General features: G+C 43.3%; 2 protein-coding genes across 3 annotated transcripts; both read right to left on the bottom strand.

Moving 5' to 3' along the window:
• Positions 1–891: 891 nt before the first annotated feature.
• Positions 892–8,177, bottom strand: LOC123181815 (RNA-binding protein BRN1). The gene is made up of 9 exons (XM_044594196.1): positions 7,777–8,177; positions 6,226–6,308; positions 3,591–3,642; positions 3,354–3,479; positions 3,161–3,243; positions 2,554–2,736; positions 1,607–1,943; positions 1,382–1,525; positions 892–1,294 (listed from the first exon to the last, which is right to left on the bottom strand). Exons 1-9 carry the CDS (start codon positions 8,018–8,020, stop codon positions 1,164–1,166), a joined length of 1,383 nt encoding a protein of 460 aa, XP_044450131.1. The 5' UTR covers positions 8,021–8,177; the 3' UTR covers positions 892–1,163.
• Positions 8,178–11,233: 3,056 nt separating this feature from the next.
• On the bottom strand, positions 11,234–18,640 carry LOC123181813 (protein BONZAI 3). 2 transcript variants are annotated; one of them, XM_044594194.1, is made up of 16 exons: positions 18,366–18,640; positions 16,847–16,894; positions 15,905–16,050; positions 15,775–15,823; positions 14,909–14,965; positions 14,593–14,763; positions 14,383–14,517; positions 14,214–14,275; positions 14,030–14,117; positions 13,838–13,949; positions 13,671–13,747; positions 13,457–13,594; positions 12,654–12,818; positions 12,470–12,583; positions 12,011–12,107; positions 11,234–11,904 (listed from the first exon to the last, which is right to left on the bottom strand). In XM_044594194.1, the coding sequence occupies exons 1-16, from the start codon at positions 18,528–18,530 to the stop codon at positions 11,759–11,761; spliced, it is 1,770 nt and encodes a 589-aa protein (XP_044450129.1). In that variant the 5' UTR covers positions 18,531–18,640; the 3' UTR covers positions 11,234–11,758. The 2 variants fall into 2 exon arrangements, with proteins under 2 accessions (XP_044450129.1, XP_044450128.1); XM_044594193.1 differs by having other exon boundaries at positions 11,234–11,907; positions 18,366–18,639.
• Positions 18,641–18,787: the final 147 nt, after the last annotated feature.

The raw sequence follows: 18,787 nt of genomic DNA, 5'->3' as shown, positions 1-18,787 counted from the left end.
ACTTTGTGAAACTGTGTCGATGGAGCTGCAGTTGTGACTGAGTGGTTCAGAACAGCCACTTTAAAGTCGACTGGATGTAAATGACTCGCAGCCCGACAATGCTAAATGGAACTTGAGCTCCATGTAGGGCGAATTCATACTTTTATGTTTCAAAAAATTCTGGAAAAATTCACATATGCCAGAGACATAATGTATACATGTGTAAAACTTCATGTTGAAATACATTAAAATGAGAGCTGCAAAAAAGGAAAAACTTTGTGCCTTCTTAGCACATGAAGTCCATGATTTTTTTTCAGCTCACAATTCAGTGTATTTCATCATCAAATTTTACACACATATACATTACATCCTTGTAAATGTGTATGTTTATTTTCAGAAATTTTAAAACTGAAAGTTTATTTTTGAATTAAAATAACAGGCTCCATGGAACCCGTCCTCCAAAACGCCCTACTCCTCGCAATCGAGCTAATTTAGCCTAGTAGTAATATGTTCTTGAGGTGGTTTAGTGTGAAATGACGATCTACTCCTCGCGATTGAGCTAATTTAGCCTAGGAGTAATATGTTCTTGATGTGGTTTAGTGTGAATACGACGATCGTGCTTCATCAGAAATGTTATAGACATACTGAGAATTGCAATACTGGCACTCGTCCGCAAGCTCTGACAGAGTTTACGCGATCAAAAGAACCACAAAGACAAACCAACATGATTGTATCTGGGGAGAAATCACTTAAGTGACACATACAAGAGGTACGATCAGCTCATCCTAAAGGAAGGCTCATGATACTTCAAGAAGCCACTCCATCCCATACAGCATACGAAAAGGGGCCATTCACAGACAAAAATTCATCAAGACACTAGGGCACGTCAAAAGTGGAGGAAAACAAGCGGAATTCAGTAGAAAAAAGGGAGCAATTGAATGAATCAATGTCTGATGTACAATGGGTCTGAATCTGATGGTACAGATGCTACAACTATGCTGTGACGAAATACACACTTTAGCAGTTTTCAAGAATGTTGAATTGAATTGAGCCAAGATACACAAGCCCCCACCGACGACGACACATGGTGGACGCCAGAAGAAACAATGGGACAAACGATCAATTGTGCGACACATATGTACCGGTTTTTCCTGATCGTATTGGAGGGTATCGACTGGGCGCTGTCAATAAAGTTTATTGTGCTTGCTGTTGTCTCTCTTGAGTTGTACTTTCAGCTTTTTACCACCTAATTGGAACCCATTCATCATACTTATGGCTGCCTGCGCAGGAGCAGGAGAATCGTAGCTTACAAAACCTGCATCCAGCCAGGAACGAATTAACAAAAATCATGCCGTTATGATGCCAGTCCTAAGAAATCCAGCTAGGAGGAAGAATTAGTTACCGAAGCATTTACTAGCACCGGTCGTTTTGTCTACAAACACTTTGGCACTCAATACTCTACCAAAACTCTGAAATGCATTTGCTAGATCTTGGTCGCCGAATTCTTGCGGGATGTGATAGATAAACAAGTTGGCTCCAGGAGGACCTGTGCACATGATACACATCATCTGTAAAACATACCTGAGAAGAAATGAAAAATGGAATGACTATATTAAAGGAGACAAACCCTCTAGCTGAGGACCAGTGTTGCTGCTGGTACTTGAAGATGTGGGAGATGTAGCATTTGCATTCGGAACTTTAACTGAATTAAGAGAATTCATGTAAGGACGACTATTGATGCCACCACCAGGATATGACCCAGGATACTGCATACCAGGCCCAGCTGGATAAGGGCTGCCCAACTGCATTGAATTGAATGACCTAGCAACTGAATTAGGGGATAGTTCAGAATTAACACCCCGTATTGAGCTTCCTTGATTGACAGGCTGAACCATATTCTGGAAGCCTGCTTGATTTTGCATCGGAGATAAAGGGTACTGCATAAGCCCATAGGTTCCTTGTGGCTGCACATATCAATAACTGAGAGTTATATACCACAACACAAGGTGTATCATATTCAGGGCTAGTGTGGCGGGCACTAATCAAAGGTCATAGAGCATTAGCATGCCATTGATTCAAGCCATTTTGGACCTTGCTTAACAGTACTAGCACATTAAGAAAGATAGGTCATTGGTGTTAAAATTATATCTTGTAATGGTTCTGATGTAGTTGTCCATGTTTGGTACTCTATCTGTTATGTTTTGGCTTTGTTGCCTTACATCAACTTTAATAAAGATGGCTATGTGCATCACAATGATGCAGAGGCCGGGGGTTTCAACCTCCTATTCAATTTTTTTAAAGAAAGATAGGAAATCGCAGCAGTTCAAAACAATGCCTTTTCTGTTATCGTTTGCAACAGTACATGTGCAACAACTATACAAAGGTTATAGACATAGAACAACATGAATAGCGAAAGGTGAAAACAAACATTTCCACTTTCCTCAAAACATGCTCTTGAACAGTCATTTCTTTCAGCAAACTGAAAATCTATTCTAAGAATAAGCTCAAGATTATAGGAATAGCCTTTTATTGTATGGTCACAATAAGCTTAAGGTTTCAGTATCATAAATTCACCTGGTAGCCAAATCCATTATATGGAGGCACATATCCCATCTGTAAGGCACCAAATAATGAACTCTGTTGCATGGCATTTGCATTTGACATATTAGACGGCGGAAATTGAGCCTTTTGTGCTTTTCGAGCCTGCCTTTCCTTTTCTGTGTCAGCCCATTTTACAACCAAAGGTACACTTGAACCCTGACAAAAAAGATCAAGGCATGTCAGGGTATATTTTACGAATCATGAAGTTGCAGAAGAAAGGGAAATAACTAATACAAATGTGCATGATATTGTGCAAGATTCCAATTTCCAACCATTATATTTTTGTTCAACTGAAAATGTAGCAAATAAACTGGATAGTTCCTGTTTTTGTAAGCCTGGTTCCCATTACTTGTATAAGAGATCAAGAATGTTCAGATCAAATAGGTCAGCAGAATCCACCACACATGTGGGCAAAGCAATTTCTGCACTCATCTATGGTTGATTTGATCTGGATATATTAAAACTTTTGCTGCATATATAAGAACTTTCCTCTCCCCTCCCTCTCTTTGTGCACTGCAAGTGATTTTGAATTTGACTAAAGAGAACTGCAATTGCTTTGAGTCCTTATGTTTTCACAAACCTCTATTTTGTGCTTCCCATTTAGAGCTTCGATAGCTGCCACAGCCTGCTCTTTTGTTTCATACTTCAGAAAGGCACAGCCGGCTGCAACACCCACAGTTGGTAAGCAACTAAATGTACAAGCAAGTGTAGAAGAAAAGTAATGTTCATTTCAAGTCATAAGAAAATCAACTGGTCCCACAAGAAAATTTTACCTTTGCTCGTCTGTTGTGAACCTCTCAAAATCTGCAAATCTTTGATATTTCCATATTGTGAAAATAAATCAGTCATTTCAGCATCTGTTACATTTTTGGGGAGCATTCCGATGAAAAGTTTGTGCTCTGGAAGTAACGGTGAAGACATGTCAGCACAATGAGAAACAAAACAAAATTCAATCAATAATTGATACACAAGTTTGCTTGTGAATGAAATAATTTTAGAAAGCCTCATACCCAGCCTTTCCAACTCTCCATCGGCATATTTTACTTGCAATGGACTTGGGGCCTGATTCCAAACACAGACAAAATGGGAAGAAATGTTAATGACATTCAGAGAGAAGTAACAGCAGCCCTTGCAAAATTGTATTGATGTTCGGTGAATATGCAAAGATGTTAGTTATGCTCATTGATCATGATAAGGATGTGTCACGTCTTTCTGAAGTAGATATAGACAATTTATTCACATTCATATAACCCTGAAACGGATTGGTGCCGAAACAGCCCCAAAAGAAAACCTGTGATCACCAAAAGAACTACTACTAAGCCATTGGGCTGCCCTTTCCATATCTACCAGCCAACATGGTCTAAAATATCATAATTAGGACCGCAGTTGCATCACTCTTAGCTAAGCTTAGCCACCTGCTCTCTCAATTTATCCAAAATCGTACATATCAAAGATTCCTGGCTACAAGGTTTTAGATCTGATCAGCTACATCAATTCTACAAGAAAAGATAAGTCTGACAGAAATCCACCTGATACCAGTCATGTACAACAATGTAACATCCTTCATATTCTAGGGTTGCAAATGGGAATAGCAGGGTTAGATCAGAATCATCAGATCTTTAACCTTTCTGACCTGTCAACGACTTCCACGCGGAAGGGGTGGAAAATTGGATGGAAGTTTCTGAGTGGTAGGGGTTTATACAAGAGAGAATTCCTTATTTGGCCCTTTCTTAAAATCTGGTTCCCTATTTGGCCCGAAGATTTTTATTTTTCCCTTTTTGACACCACAAATTCATTTTATTCCTTCCATGACACTTCCGTCACTTTTTGCTGTTAAAACCGTCAAATGCAACTTGAAAAGTCTTATTTACCCCTCCTTTAGCACGCTGAAAAAAAACAGAAAAATCTAGTTTGACCAAACCGTACACATCCTCTCCCGATTCACTTCTCTGCCGAGACCCCTTCTCTCCCGATTCCCCTTCCTTCTCCCCGAGCCCTAACCCTACCGCGCGGTGCGAGGCACACAGCGGCGGCGCGAGGCATGGAGGAGGGCGCGGCCCCAACGCTGCTACGGATGGCGCGGTGGAGGGCGGCCATTGTGGGGAGGCGGAGGGCGCCAAGCAGTGAAGGACGGGAGGCGGCGCTGTGCAGGGAAAGTCGCGGCGCCGGAGGTCCATTGGTGGCAGGGGCGTCGCGGTGATGAGGAGCGACCGTCGCTGGCCATCTTCCGCAGCCAGCTGGACGACCACGTTGCGCCTTCCCGCCTTGCCCGACCAGCTTCCCCTGGCCGTGTGCCCTGCCCGAGTGAGTGCTTGGCCGGCTTCCTACATGATGCACGTGCTTGCCGTGCCTCAGTGATGGGCGTGCTAGCTGGGTTGCCGTGGATGCGTGCTTTCCATGCTTGAGTCTTGAGTGTGCTTGCTGTGTGTGCGTGATGTGATGTGATGTGTGCATTTTGTGCAAAGAGAGAAATTGAGATGGATCTCTTCTGTGTGCTGTGCGTGAAGTGAGAAACCGTGAGATTGTTGTGCCTGTGTGTACTGCTTATACATACATGTTTCTGCACCGGTTCTTATTAATATGAGTTTCTCAGTACAATCTTGTAATATAATTTTTTTGCAACTCCAATGCTTCGAGGCATTCTGTCCACGTGCCACCGCCACCGTTGCTTCTGACTTGCGAGTCATAATTTTGGTCACAAAATACATCAGGGGTAAAACAGACCTTTCATGTTGCATTTAACGGTGTTAGTTGCCAAAAATGACGGAAATGTCATAGAGGGAACAAAATGAAGTTTGAGTGTCAAAACAGGAAGATTTTTTTTACTAGGGTCAAAAAGGGAACCAAATTTTAAGAAAGGGCCAAATAAGGAATTCTCTCTTTATACAATCATACACTACAGTTTCAAGCAGTAGGGTCTAACTGTGCCATAGCTCCTGGAACTAGAGGTGCCAACAGAGCAATTTGGAGCAGTAACAACAACTGAAGTGATTCATAAAATATTTGAAACACTTTTGTCTGCACTACTGTACTGAATCTACGGCTAGCATAACGGATGATGACATGCATTCCACGTAGACATTAACACAGTTTGCCTTGACCAGATAAGGATTAAGGACACACCTGGACCAACTTTTTTTCTAAGACCAAACTAAAAAAAAGTGCCAAATTAATAAGTTAGATCAACTGTACTAGCAATCCATCAGTTGGTCAAGTGTGGGCATGGACGATTTTGCTGACAGTAATTCATCAGTTAACCAAAATCTTGAATGTAAGTCAGACAAATCATTCTTCTACATCATAGTCTATACGCAGGATCATTTGGGCCAAATAGGCAAACTCAAAATGGCTATCTTAAATGCAAATATAGCGACAATGGTCAGTAGGATTTTTTCACAGATCACCAACAATGAGCCAACTTCCTGGGAATCTCTCACTAAGTATTCACTTAAAACTTAACCCTAACTAGACCAGCGTAGACATGCACTCCATTCCTGGTTCATCCACTGCCAAGAGTACCCAACATTCAAGAGCTCCCAACAACAACAGATCCAGAAAGAACCCTTTAGATGCATCAGTTGGTTAAATTATACCCAAGTTACCCAGGCAGATACACGTGAAACAAGAAGGGTTGTGTCTGCATACCCCAGGAAGCGTGCGTTTGTTGTGATATGCATTCACTGCCTTGTCAGCCTCCTCCCTTGATGGGCAGATCAGGAAGCAGCAACCTGCAATGTACAGTATGCTGTATATCAAGATCAAACTAAAACATCATGAGGATAGCCATTTAGAGACTACAGTCGAGCAAAAACAGAACACAAGATACAACTAAAACATACTGGGACACCAATACCAACAAAGTCTTTCATATGAAAACGCCAGTGTAATATCGTAGCAAGTCGCAAACAGGATTGTGATTTTGCATATGCAGGAAAACATCTTATTTTATGACGTTCACATCTAACTACTCCTGGGAGAACAAATGTAAAACAATCAATCCCTAGTAACAAGTACAGATATAATTCAAACCAATCAAATCGAAGAAGCACAGATTCCCCATGGTATAGGAAAGTATCTCCTAGGACAAGTTCTAAATAGTTTTTAGAAAAGGAAGTTCTAAATAGTTACCATCAGATTTCATCATCTTGAATCATGATCTCATAGTAGGGAAATGCAAGGTAAATAGCCCAAAAAAAATCCAGAGCAAAACCTCAAAATGCAACGCGAAGGTAAATTCCTTGATGGGACCAATCGAATTCTGAAATCCACCGAAACGGCAACAAACACATTACAATTCCACTGGTCCTAAATTCCAGCCTATCGCACGTACAGGGAAGACACACCTTCGTCCAGCTATTGGTTGAAAATGAATATGTACTAACAAGGACAGCTTATATATGTGGTCCAATCTGCCAGCTTAAATTCGAGCTCAAGTCCATCTAAAAATTTAACCATGACCAAACGTTTAATTTCACATCCCATGATCGAAAAACACACGCGCACGCACGCACGCGAGAAGCAACAAAGTTCAAGTGTCAAGAAAAACTAATCTTCTCCAGACAAGAAAATTTACCAATCCGACACCAGAAAAATGAAATTCGGAGTTCAGACCCAACGCTTGCGAGCAACACTAAATTCCAACATTTTTTACTGGCATGGGTAAAACCCCACTGATTCAGCACAAAATCCGAGCTCGAGCGGCCGAGAAGCAGAGAATCTGATGCAGCTCGGAGCTCCTACATACGAGATGAGAAGTTGAGAACATCAAAATGGAAAACGCGGGATAAAGCAGACTTGGGCAACCGCTTTGACTTTTCTCCGCAGGGAGTTCACACCATAGCAGAAGCTAGCAATTCAACGCAGCCCTCCCCTTGCACAAAATTCCCCACGAGCAGCGAGAATTGCGCCTAAATCGGCACGGCAGAAGCCCAATTCCCAGCAGAGCGCGAGAAGTTTCAGCCGGGAGAAGCAGAAATCAGGCAGCTCAAATGGCCGGGCGGCATTGCCAGCCACCAGCAGAGCACAGACAGAGAGCACAGCGGAGCCGCCGCGGGCGGGAGGAGCAGGAAAAACCGCAAGCAAACGGGAACCGCGCCCAGATCCCGACCCAGGGAAACCAACAGAGAGGCAAAGCACGCAGGGAACGGCATTGCAAGGGGGGGAAATCCGGCGGGGCGGGGGCGTACGGATCCGGACCTCGGGACGCCTTGGTGGCCTTGTCGCGGATGACGGTGACCTCGTCGACGACGGCGACGTCGCGGAACATGGCGGCCAGCTCGGCCTCGGTCATGAGCTTGGGCACCTGGCCGACGAAGAGCTTGACGGAGCTCTCGTCCCTGCCGCCGCCGTCCTCCCCGCAGGCATGCCCTGCTCCGGGCCCCGCGGCCGCGGCGGGCTGCTGCTGCTGCTGCTGGTCCCTGTCGCCGGCGTCCTCCGCCATTGGGCTGGGCTGGGCTGGGCTGCCGAGCTAGCTGGCTGGCTTAGGGTTTGCGTGGGAATTTGGGGTGGCGACGGCGGAGGGGGCGGGGACGGAGACGCAGTCGGGGCAATTAATAGTAAAATAAATAGCGGCGTAGTGAATTAGGACAGGAGAGAGGGGGGAGGGAGCAATGGATATGGTATGGTGGCAGTGAGGGACAGGGAAGACAAGGTGGTGTGATTCCCACCTCCCTCCCCCTCTTTTTTTTCTCAGCTCCCCCTTCTTTAAAAAAAAATGAGACCAACCCAAGGGCTAACCCTCGTCGGCTTTTCTTTATAGGAGAAACTCCGTGAGCACCGCGCGTCCGTGCCGGGACTCGAACTCGGGTGGGCTGGCAGCAACCTCAGCTGCACAGTCAACGGGTCGACGCCCCGTCCTCGCTCCCCCCTTCTTTTGTCCCAACGGTTTTGCTTGCATGCTCTCATTTCTCTTTTTTTTTTGAAATTTTATTGATGGTGTTTTCCTTGTCTATGAGAGGGTTAACGTGTATCTAATTAAGCTGTTTTTAATGAAAATGATGTTTCTTATACTAGTTTAACATGGAAGCAAAGTCAAGATGATTTATGTGGGGCGACCGAGTGGCACGCCGCTCGGTAATAAGTTCAAGCAAGGTCAGCTCGTGTAAAATTCAGATACAATTGAGAAACTTTCAAAGTTCTTTCGCAGAAAATGCGAGAAAATCTTCACATCTCAAACGATGTGATGCTTGCAAACATGTCAAAATCTCGACAAGAAAAAAGAGTGTGGATTGATACACATACTACAATATTTATGTTGATATAAAGGTAAAACGGCTTGCCCGCAAAAAATAAAGGTAAATGACTAACAAATTGTAGTGACAGCCGCTCCCCTCCCAGCTAGTTGTTAAAATGTTACTCCCTCCCAGTCTCAAAAAAAAAATTGCCCAGTCTCAAAAAAAAATGTTACTCCCTCCCTTCAGAAATATATGATGTTTTGAATATTTCTATATGGACCACATACGGACTGAAATGAAATGAATGAACAAACACACTAAAATATGTATTTATATGTCCAAATCAAAAGAAAGTTGAAATATTTTATATTTGTGGACGGAGGGGGTACGTGCTCGTACATGCATTTTTGGGATCTTTCCCTCTAACGATCGTCCCCATGTTTTGTTTTTGCTTGCTTGAAGGTGGCAGTGAAAGTAACTCACCAACCATGCAATGCAATGCAATGCAACGGGATTATGGAGGCATGGACAAGGACAGGCAGGCTACTGAAAGGCAGAAGCGCGCCAATTGGAACTATCCCTCTCAGTCCTCCTACGGGGGAGCTGGCATGTCACCCTCTCTCTTCTTCTTAATCCCTCTTTTTTTCGAGAAAGGGAATTCGTGATCCATCTGATAAAAATGGCAGCTGCACATGAATGGTGTCGGGTGTATTCAGGGAAAAAGAACAAATTGCTAGGCGCACCAATCTTGCTGAGCACTCCCTGCAGGTGCAGGGTCAGTTGCCCAATGAAAGGTCAATGTGTGGTGCAAATTAAAGATACTCCTCAACGTTATTAGCAGATAAATATTCTACAGAAATACTAGTATCCATATTTGTTCTGATGATAAATCAATAATACAGGAAAGGAAGATCTTCTGGGAAGCACAAATAAAATTGCAAAAGGAAAAGAAAAGAGAGGGGAACCTTCTCTTTCATCAATCAACCAGAAAAAGAAAGAGAAAAGCGACATGCATGCCATGGTGATGCTGTGCCTATCAATCGGAATGATCATTTTGTGGGTCGCTTTGGCATGTGTTGAGAAAAGGAAAAGACAGTGATGTCTAGCAGGCTGCGGAGTTGCCTGAAATGTTCCTGGGCGTTACTGCCCCGGGCATTACTGTCATAGAGGATGAAGAGGAAGAGCTACACACACTTGTTCGATCTGTTTTGCCGTTGGCATAGAGGATGTTCCAGCACGTCACTCTCGCTTCGATCCAAGCTTCCCTTCTCGTGCTCGGGAAAGCGCGAATACGACCAGGCAGGTGCTCCTCTGTATCAAAAAATAAGACGTTTTTTGCAGTTCAATGCAGAGGTAGTAGCATAAAAGCCGGCATTTCGATGATAGAAAGAATGTCCGAGTAAAGTTCATCATGACACGCAGCACGCTCGACGCCAGCGAAAACCCCCTCTGCGATAACAATCGAGTTTAACTTGGCGCGCGCGGGAGAGAGAGGGAGAGACAAGGCACTAATCGCACGGAGGAGGCCAGCGCATTCCAGTTGTTGGGAAAGGGCCAAACGAAGGAAGGGAGAGAGAGATATACTACTACTCCGGCGGGCGCGGCGGGACAAAGACAGGGCGGCGCTGGATGGATCGGCTGGCGCCTGGCGGGCTCACCGGTAATTGTTCCGGACTGCGGAGTACCAGCATGTGCCCGCCAGCGCTAGGCTGGCGTCCAGTGCGGCCACATGCCGCATGCCATGCCATGCCGGTTGGCCAGCAACTGGTGCGAGCCATAGCAGGCACGGTCAACTCATAACCACCACCACCGATTTGATGCTGCTACATTCCGTTCTGCAGCACCCACTGAGCTAATCACTATAACTAATTAGCCTACTCCTCCTGGAGGCTGGAATACAACTAAGCATGTGTGATTGCTTTTTTTTTCTCTCGGAAGCAATCACCTTTATCGCAGTTGTGTGCTCTTTTGTTATCTTAGAAAAATAGCCAGATCGTTGGACCTCCGCCCACGTTAGGATACAACGGCTCGGCTCATTTCCCGCGTTATTATCTCCGCCCGGCCCTACGAGAAACCAAGAGCTTTGTTGCACGAAGTTGGCTTTTGTTTCAGCAAGGGAAAGACAGACGCTTTGAAAATGATGAGTTAAGTTGACTAATTTCACTCCCTCCCTATTAATTCCGCATCAATGGAACTATGGGAGTGTACATTATGTTTCTGCTTCAAGGATAATACCAAAACCCTTGCGCGATTTCTCCTTCATTGTCTCCAGCTACATGCGACTACTGGATAGCCAATGCCAGCCCATGAAAAAAATTGCATAACATACTAGATGACACTACTAACCTTAAGAAAAGAATATTGACTCTGGAATAGATCGAGTGTGCTACGAGCATGCAAAGATTTCATGGACAAGTGGTATTTTAGGAGAAAAAGTAAAACCGGCCTTATATCTCTGCCTGAGACTAGGAGGAATTTCATTTGAATAAAATGATTTCTTGTTTCACCAAGGAAAAGATTGAAGATCATTAGACAAAAGAGACGAGTCTTGGATACATTATAGTATGTCTCTGCTTAACAAATGTCATACTAAGCCTCCTGGAATTTTTCTCCTTCATCTTCTCCAGCAACAGCCAACAGGCGACCATTGATAGCCGACCCATGAATTGCGTACCATAGATAAAGCAAAACCTTAAGCAAATGTACACAATAACAAGATGGGTCGCCTAGGAGATAATTCCTTGTCGGTGACAAAGTGGCCAACATAGCAGCAGTTCAGCGAGAAAAAACACAAGGAGGTATCTCATTTTTCATGCGTAGTATTTGCAGCGACGTTCTAAACCTGGGCGGAAAAGCTATCTACGGGGTTCAGTACCTAACGTAGGATGTGGAGAGCGGAGGCGACGGGAGTTAGTCAGACAGATAGACGGCAGAATCTATACAATTGCCAGCTGGTACGTACGCGCAGACCAGCTTGTGTGGGGTGCGGGCCCGGCGGGGTTCCTTCACAGCTGGGGAGGAGGAGGGGGGTAGGCTGGCGGCGCTGAGGCGTGCTGGGGCGGTCGCGGCTTGATGTCCCGGGTGCGCATGTACTCCAGGAACTGCCCAGGCAGCTCCTCCAGCAGGCTCTGGACAACGGTGACCTGCCCACCTGCTGATAAAATCATCGATCATCGGTCACGCTTGTTTCGGCGGTGGTACTATGAGCAAAGAGCTGGAGTAAGTTGATGGTAACAGAATGCGAAGCCGATACTGACCTTGGACTTCCCTCATGGGGACGAACTGGACGATGTCGCGCGTCGCAACCCTGCCTGTTGAGCTTTCAAGCCGCTTACCGAAGTCCGCATCCAGGATCTGACAAAGCCAAAGAAAATTGCCAGATAAGATGTTACTGCTACTTCATGTTGCTGTGGTGACAAAAATAAAGATCAGAGAGCAGCATGTTCCGGTCCCGGCGGCCTTTGATTATCAGGCAAACTGCATGTGGTAACTAGAGCAAACTTTCTGGTAGGTGCAAGTGCATGCCTGCGGCTTCGTTGGACGCATGGCACTACAGATGCAATTAACAAGTGCAGCGACAAACTGCCGGACCAAAACTAAAGCTACTAAGAAATAGCCAGATGCCAAGGCGCAGCATGCAGATCATTCAAGACCGAGATGATAAGAAAAATGTTCAGGGGATGAAATATTTATCACGTATTCAGTAAATGATTTACCCTCATTTGAGTGAAATCGGCATTCCCGACTCCCACGATGAGAATCGACAATGGCAAATCTGATGCCCTTACAATAGAATCTTTTGTTTCTTGCTGGTCGGTGATAACTCCATCCTGCATACAACAATGCTCGGGTAAAATTTTTGAACAGAGGTCACATGAGGATATATATATGGTTACATACCGTGATAATGAGCAGGACAAAATATTTGTTGTTTCCATATTGCACAGAATGGCTGGCAATTTCTGCAGCTTTGCTGATCACTGGCCCAAACAAGGTTGGCCCCGCGAGAGAAACGCTGTAAAGAGTAGAAGAGTACGCTGACATGATGCCTTCAACTCCAACTACCTGTGATAGGAACAGAAAAATCTCTAAACATCAACTGCGGTGTAAGAAATCTAGGTGCCATCAGCGGGTAAATATAAAGATCCGAAAAACTGATCTAAGCAATATAAATACCATCAGTTATTCTATAGGTTGCTCTTATTTTTTGGCAACATTCGGCAACCTTTCAGGAACAATACCACACATCATTTGTAGCACTATATTTGCCATGCCAATAGATGACATTTGTGACTACTAAAAGAGACGTTAAGAGAAAATATAAGTAATTAAAGAGGATGAGACAGTGCAAGTATGATAAAGCCATATCACTATTTTGTAACTAATGAGATTCATGAGTCCAACAGGAATCTAATTTCTTAGTCATCAATATCTGCACACTAACATTTGTAAGGAAGCCAAAAGCAGGAGATGCAGCTGAACACAATTTGGGTTTGTAGCACTACATTCTCATGTGTGAAGCATTAGTTGTTCAGTTAATACTACTACTGCAAAAGCAAAACAAGGAAAGAAACAAAGCTCATAGCTTAAAATACACAAATGTCCAAGAGTTGGTTTATAGGGGAATGTTTCTTTTTTATATCATCCATTGTCAAAAACTAATAAAATAAAATTGGCAGTAGCTCATCAGGCATTAATCTCACCTCACAGTCATTGGTGCTTGCATTCAAGTTGAAACAGTGGGATACAGATCCTCGTGGTATCTTTGCACCAAAACCCCATGCAGGGAATCGTCTATCATTGTCATAAAACTGTAGAACTTCGCTTACCCCTAGAATTGCCTGGTATACATCAAATGGTTCAGTGAGAAGGCTTTCAGTTTAAAGAATATCCTAGCAACGTCAGAAAATTCGAAACCTGCTGGTATGAGTTTGGTCTGCCAGAGGGGTCAATGTAGTGCAAAGATTGTGGTACGCGAGGGTCACCATTTGAAGCTGGAAACACATGGAATAGTAACCACACATAAGCCACAAATGATTGACAGAGCTACAGATAAACCATTGAAGCTCAAAATTAGAACTAACCAGTAAAATCTACAGCCACCATAAAATTGAGCTCAAACCCACTGGAAATATAGTCCAAGAAAGTATGTTGAACTTTTTCCTGGAACTTATCCAAGAACAACTGTCCTTTCAACTGAACACAGATTGGTTACGTCGAGAGGTTAGATGGAGTAATTTTTTGTTAATTATTGTGTCATATAGTTGAAATCTAACCTTCTTTTGTCCCTTATGGCTGTAAAAATTTGCTCCAGCCTTTGAGTTATATAGATTTTCAAGCTGAGCGATAGTTGTCTGGAGAGACCTATTTGTCAGAAAAATAACAAAGATAATTAAACTTGGGATCAATGACAAAAGATGCCAGAATACTTCCTCACCCAACCTTCCTCACCCAACCTACCCAATAAGTTCGTGGTTGCCACTGGCATCAAAATCAAAACACTCAACTAGCAGTGGGTCATCCTGAAATAAAGTCACATATTAGAAGAAAAAACTTAGATTAACCTTGAATTACACATGTGTTAAACAAGTCCGACACAAAAATCATATACTAGAAAAATGTTACTTGCCTTGCTACTGTACTGCTGTGATGTCAGTGTTATAGGCCTCCAAACAGGGTTTAAATTGTTCTTGATCACTTCTGTTTTACATATAGGAATGGCAACAGCACTTTCTGAGAGTCTTGATACTCTCAAGAAGGGATCCTGCACAATAAAAACCATTTATTTAGATCTGCAATTAATTTGCCACCTTATAACTACCAAGGAAGTTATCCATACACTTTTGGAGAACGTGTCTTTGTTATCCAGATTCAGGCAGTGGAATTGCATATCAACTGCCATCCTTGATGAAGCAGTTTCTTCCGCATGTACTGTCACTGTGCCCTGAAGGGCATGTCCAGAACCATTTCGGAGGTTCAAAGTCAGGCTATGGTTGAACTTTGTGACAATCTGTGAAAAGAGCAAAGGGGTGCAAAATAAATATCAGGAGAGTGCATTTGTGTGTCTCTCTTCTTCATTTGCATTTATTTAGAGAAATTATATACTGCAGCTAGATTATGCATTGTACTGTATCGTATAACTGATTTTGCACAACCTCAGATAAATTGCAGAATGCTTCCCCTAGAAAATCTTGCTGAGCCAAGTTCAACGTCTGCATAACACAAATGATTCAGGCTTCTATAGTTGCATATAAAGTAATAGACTATAAATTCTAAGCAGGCTATAATGTTGCTGTCTTGTGTGAGTCACTGAAGGTAGAAGATAGCCCACAGCAAACTTATAATTATTTTCTGCGCAATGAAACTGTTAAGACAACTCTACCATCACCTCATCACCCAGATTATTTTGACCAAATATTGATAACTGTGAAAATTCTGCCGCTTGTTTTGAGCACTCATTGACTGTATGTGCACAATATTTATGTAAATTTTCATACCTTCCATCTTTTGACCCGATGTTACATTATGCAGGGCGAAAAAATGAGCAAACAAACAACAGCTAGCATGCTACATGTGTGAGGAAAAAAGAATGAGGCCCTAAACATGCAATCTGGCTACTATATGTCTAACACAGTTACTCAGTCCATTAGTTTAGGAGGGTTAACTCTTTGATGAGCAAATATGCATCATCCTGTAGTACTTTTTGGTAGAAAACATTGGACTGAAGTTCTTCACCACTTTACTTGGCACCTTCACTATGTTTTAACATAGTGGCCCTTTTCTCCTGCATGACTGCCTTGTCTTGTACTGACCACAAACCTCTTTTCAAAAATTATTATTTTATATTAGCAGGAAAGGTTATAGAAAATTGAAACACTAAATGTAGCCATAAGAAAATAACAAAGAACAGCGAAATAAAACAAGAAAGCGTGTCTTGATTTGAAGCATGGCTACACAGATATTAAGCACTCAAACTGAATTTGGGTGAAGCAAAAACATGAATTAAGGGCACAGAATATACCTTCAGTGGTGTGTTATGGTACTTTGTGTCAACGTCATATATCCTGAACCTATCATGAGCCCAAAAAGAGGTAGCAGTAAGTATGAGCTTTCTACAAGTAATCAGTATGTATATAGTTTTATAAACTTACACGAGCGGTTGCACAATCTCAAATTGGTAATTTATCATAGCTTTTGTGATCCACAATGGTTCCAGTGAATTCAATATCACTTCAGTGCGGCCGATCTCTTCTAGCCTTCCATCCATTTTTGTGTAAACCACCAACATAGGATCACTCTGCACCAAGCAGAGTTATAGCTGAGGAGGATACATACACATACACAAGAAAAGCAACCAAGCAGAATTAAGCACCATAATTTTCTGTTACACACTTTGTTGTAAAAGATTTTGTACACTACAATGAAAGTTTTGACAGTACGATGCATGTTTCTAGTGTAGCTGGTGCAAAGGAAACATACTTAAACACAATGATTGAATATGAATAGATTGGCAATGCAATAATCTTTGATGTACAAACAGATATCAAAATAAACTGACAAAAACAGCAACATATCTTGAAAATGAGCATGCTGCTTTCCGGGATGGTGGTTTCATGTTTCAGCTATTCAAAATGTAAGCCATCTTGTTGTTAGCTAAAACTGAATATTAGCTTCAGCTTGCATTGTTGTTCTTTACATATAACTTATAGGGCCAAAATAGAAATTTATTTCTATTTTCCTTATGTATCACAACTTTGATCATAGAACAAGGAGAATCAATGACAATTTAAAACTTCAAATATTGTTCATGTACACTTATTTTGGCTCTAGAAAAGGTGGAACGGTACAATAAGAGGGTAAACAAATGACATGTGGATACAGAATCACAATTCTGCACCTGTTCATACATAATAACATATAGTTTTCTTTGTTTTAAACTTGACATTTTTTAGCAAAAAGCCCCAACATTGAGCAGCATCTACCTCAGTTTCAACAGGGTTTAACTTCACTTTTTAAGTTAGGGTACAGTAAGATGCACTACAGGAAAGGGAATATAAATATATGTACAGATCGAAATGCATGGTAGTTTTTACCTTAGAAAGAGCATCCATATTTCTCAACTTGGAAGCTGAAAAGGATAGCTGCAATGCAGGAAGATGGCGACATGTCAATCAAGGCAGATCATATTGACATCCACTATCGGTTTTTTATTTATTTTTACTATTGGCTAGTTGAGAACATATTAGCATGCAGCACCGACATACACCAAACTAGTTCTACATTATCGCTGGCTTGAACATATCCAAGCATATGGTATCCTTGAACATGCATTGGAAACATTATAAATGTTCTAACAGATGAACTCTAAAATATGAAACAAGAGACCACACATTTCCTGTACCCATTGTCACAAATCATCACAAATCATGATACATAGGTGGCGCACAACTCACTGCAAGCACATCCTTAGATCCTTGAGAATTCGAAGACATGGTATTATATTGTCTGAACAACTTCTTTTAATTGAAATAGATTGAGTAAATCTTAATAAAATAAAATAAATTGTTTGGTAGTATGTAGGACATAAAGTTCATCGTCCAGTGTGTGAACGTTAGTGCGACTCTCTGCACAACATGGTTCCATTTTTAAAGCAAACGATTGATGTCCACCACCCACTTCGACCTAAAATATCTTTGATCATTCCTGACTCACTTCCAGAAAAAACTCCAGCGTCAAAACATTAATCAATATTAAAAAAATAATTCCAGAGACCAGTCCATCAAATTATATGTGATCACCAATTGAGGAACCGCATGTGGAAACTGAAAAACATTACTTCGTCAATTCCGTCAGGATCTTATTTTTTGCACAAGCAGGTCACTGGGAACTCGTATGCCGTTTTGTAAATAAAAAGTGTAACGAATATAATTGCACGCATGCAGTTGATGCAAAAACAAAAAAAACGTAGGGAACACAGTGCATCCGAGTTGACTCTGACAAAGAGGAATTTCCCAAGTACTTCGATGAGAACTTATAAGAGTATAAAGGACACGTCACACGATAGCACCGAGCAATCTTCGTGGACGCAGACCAGCCTACAGAATATCCCCAAAACAGAATCCCAATTCAGAGCCGAGCGCCGGCATTTCACAAAACCCGCCTCAAACCCAAACTCTCGAGTAAAAGCCCCCTAAATTGTGCGCATTAAAAAATTGGCGCAAAGCGAGGTGCTCTTGCAGATAAAAAAAATGTGGGATCCAATCATCCAAACCAAAATCAAAGCGACAATTGCAATGCCGAGGGGTTTGGTGGCAATAATCGAAACATCTGTACGTTGTGACAGCGGAGCACATTTATTTACAAGAATAAACAAACAATGACACCCGAAATCCACCTCACTTGACAGCGAAAGCCCACCAAATTCCGGTCGCCAGAGCCGATCGCGATTCGCGACGGCCCCCAAATTCCTTCCTCACCCCAAAAAACCCCCGCTCCAATGGTGACCACGAATCCGCGAACCATACCATTCTGGGAAAGTCTCCGCGACTAGCGAGCAGCGCTGGACTGGACACTGGCTAGGGTTTCCCGTGGAGGGGAGGGGAGCGAGCGTACCTCGAGAGGGGTGTAGAGGCGCAGCGCCTGGCCCTGGAAGAAGTGGTCGACCGCCTCGTTCGGCCCCGCCGCCGCCGCCGGCCCGCGGCCCCGCGCGCCTCCGCCGCCGCCGCCGCCGACGGCCTCCATGCCGCCGCGGACGTCGCCGGAGAAGCAGCCTCCCATCCCTGATCTCGGCCCTGGAGCCGCCGGAGAAGTTTGAAACGAGTTGACTTGTCTGAGAGTTGAGAGGCAGAGAGCGGGTTCGCGAATCCCGTGCCTTGGGCTTCCAGCGGAGCAAGCGTATTTGTAGGGCGCTTCGCATACGCAGCCTACAGGAGTCGGGAGCCGAGAGGGGCGACGGAGGGCGCGAGGTTTGGTCCAAGAGGCCCACGCGCCTGTGCCTTGCCCTGTTCCATTTTAGGAAACCGAAGGCTGGCGTG

The sequence above is a fragment of the Triticum aestivum genome, chromosome 1D, assembly GCF_018294505.1.
Source record: "Triticum aestivum cultivar Chinese Spring chromosome 1D, IWGSC CS RefSeq v2.1, whole genome shotgun sequence".
Lineage (NCBI taxonomy): Eukaryota > Viridiplantae > Streptophyta > Magnoliopsida > Poales > Poaceae > Triticum > Triticum aestivum.
The sequence above is the reverse complement of the archived record's forward strand: the minus strand, read 5'-3'. Positions and strand labels throughout refer to the sequence as shown.

Excerpts from the sequence above, each read along its gene's own strand:
- LOC123181815 (XM_044594196.1), bottom strand. The coding sequence starts at position 8,020 with ATGGCGGAGGACGCCGGCGACAGGGACCAGCAGCAGCAGCAGCAGCCC. Across the intron at positions 6,309-7,776 it reads GGCCACCAAGGCGTCCCGAG|GTTGCTGCTTCCTGATCTGC; the intron begins GTCCGGATCCGT and ends TGTACATTGCAG. Across the intron at positions 1,944-2,553 it reads ATAATGGATTTGGCTACCAG|CCACAAGGAACCTATGGGCT; the intron begins GTGAATTTATGA and ends TGATATGTGCAG.
- LOC123181813 (XM_044594193.1), bottom strand. The coding sequence starts at position 18,530 with ATGGGAGGCTGCTTCTCCGGCGACGTCCGCGGCGGCATGGAGGCCGTC. Across the intron at positions 14,518-14,592 it reads AAGACACGTTCTCCAAAAGT|GATCCCTTCTTGAGAGTATC; the intron begins GTATGGATAACT and ends TTTATTGTGCAG. Across the intron at positions 11,908-12,010 it reads CCCCATGAGGGAAGTCCAAG|CAGGTGGGCAGGTCACCGTT; the intron begins GTCAGTATCGGC and ends TGATTTTATCAG.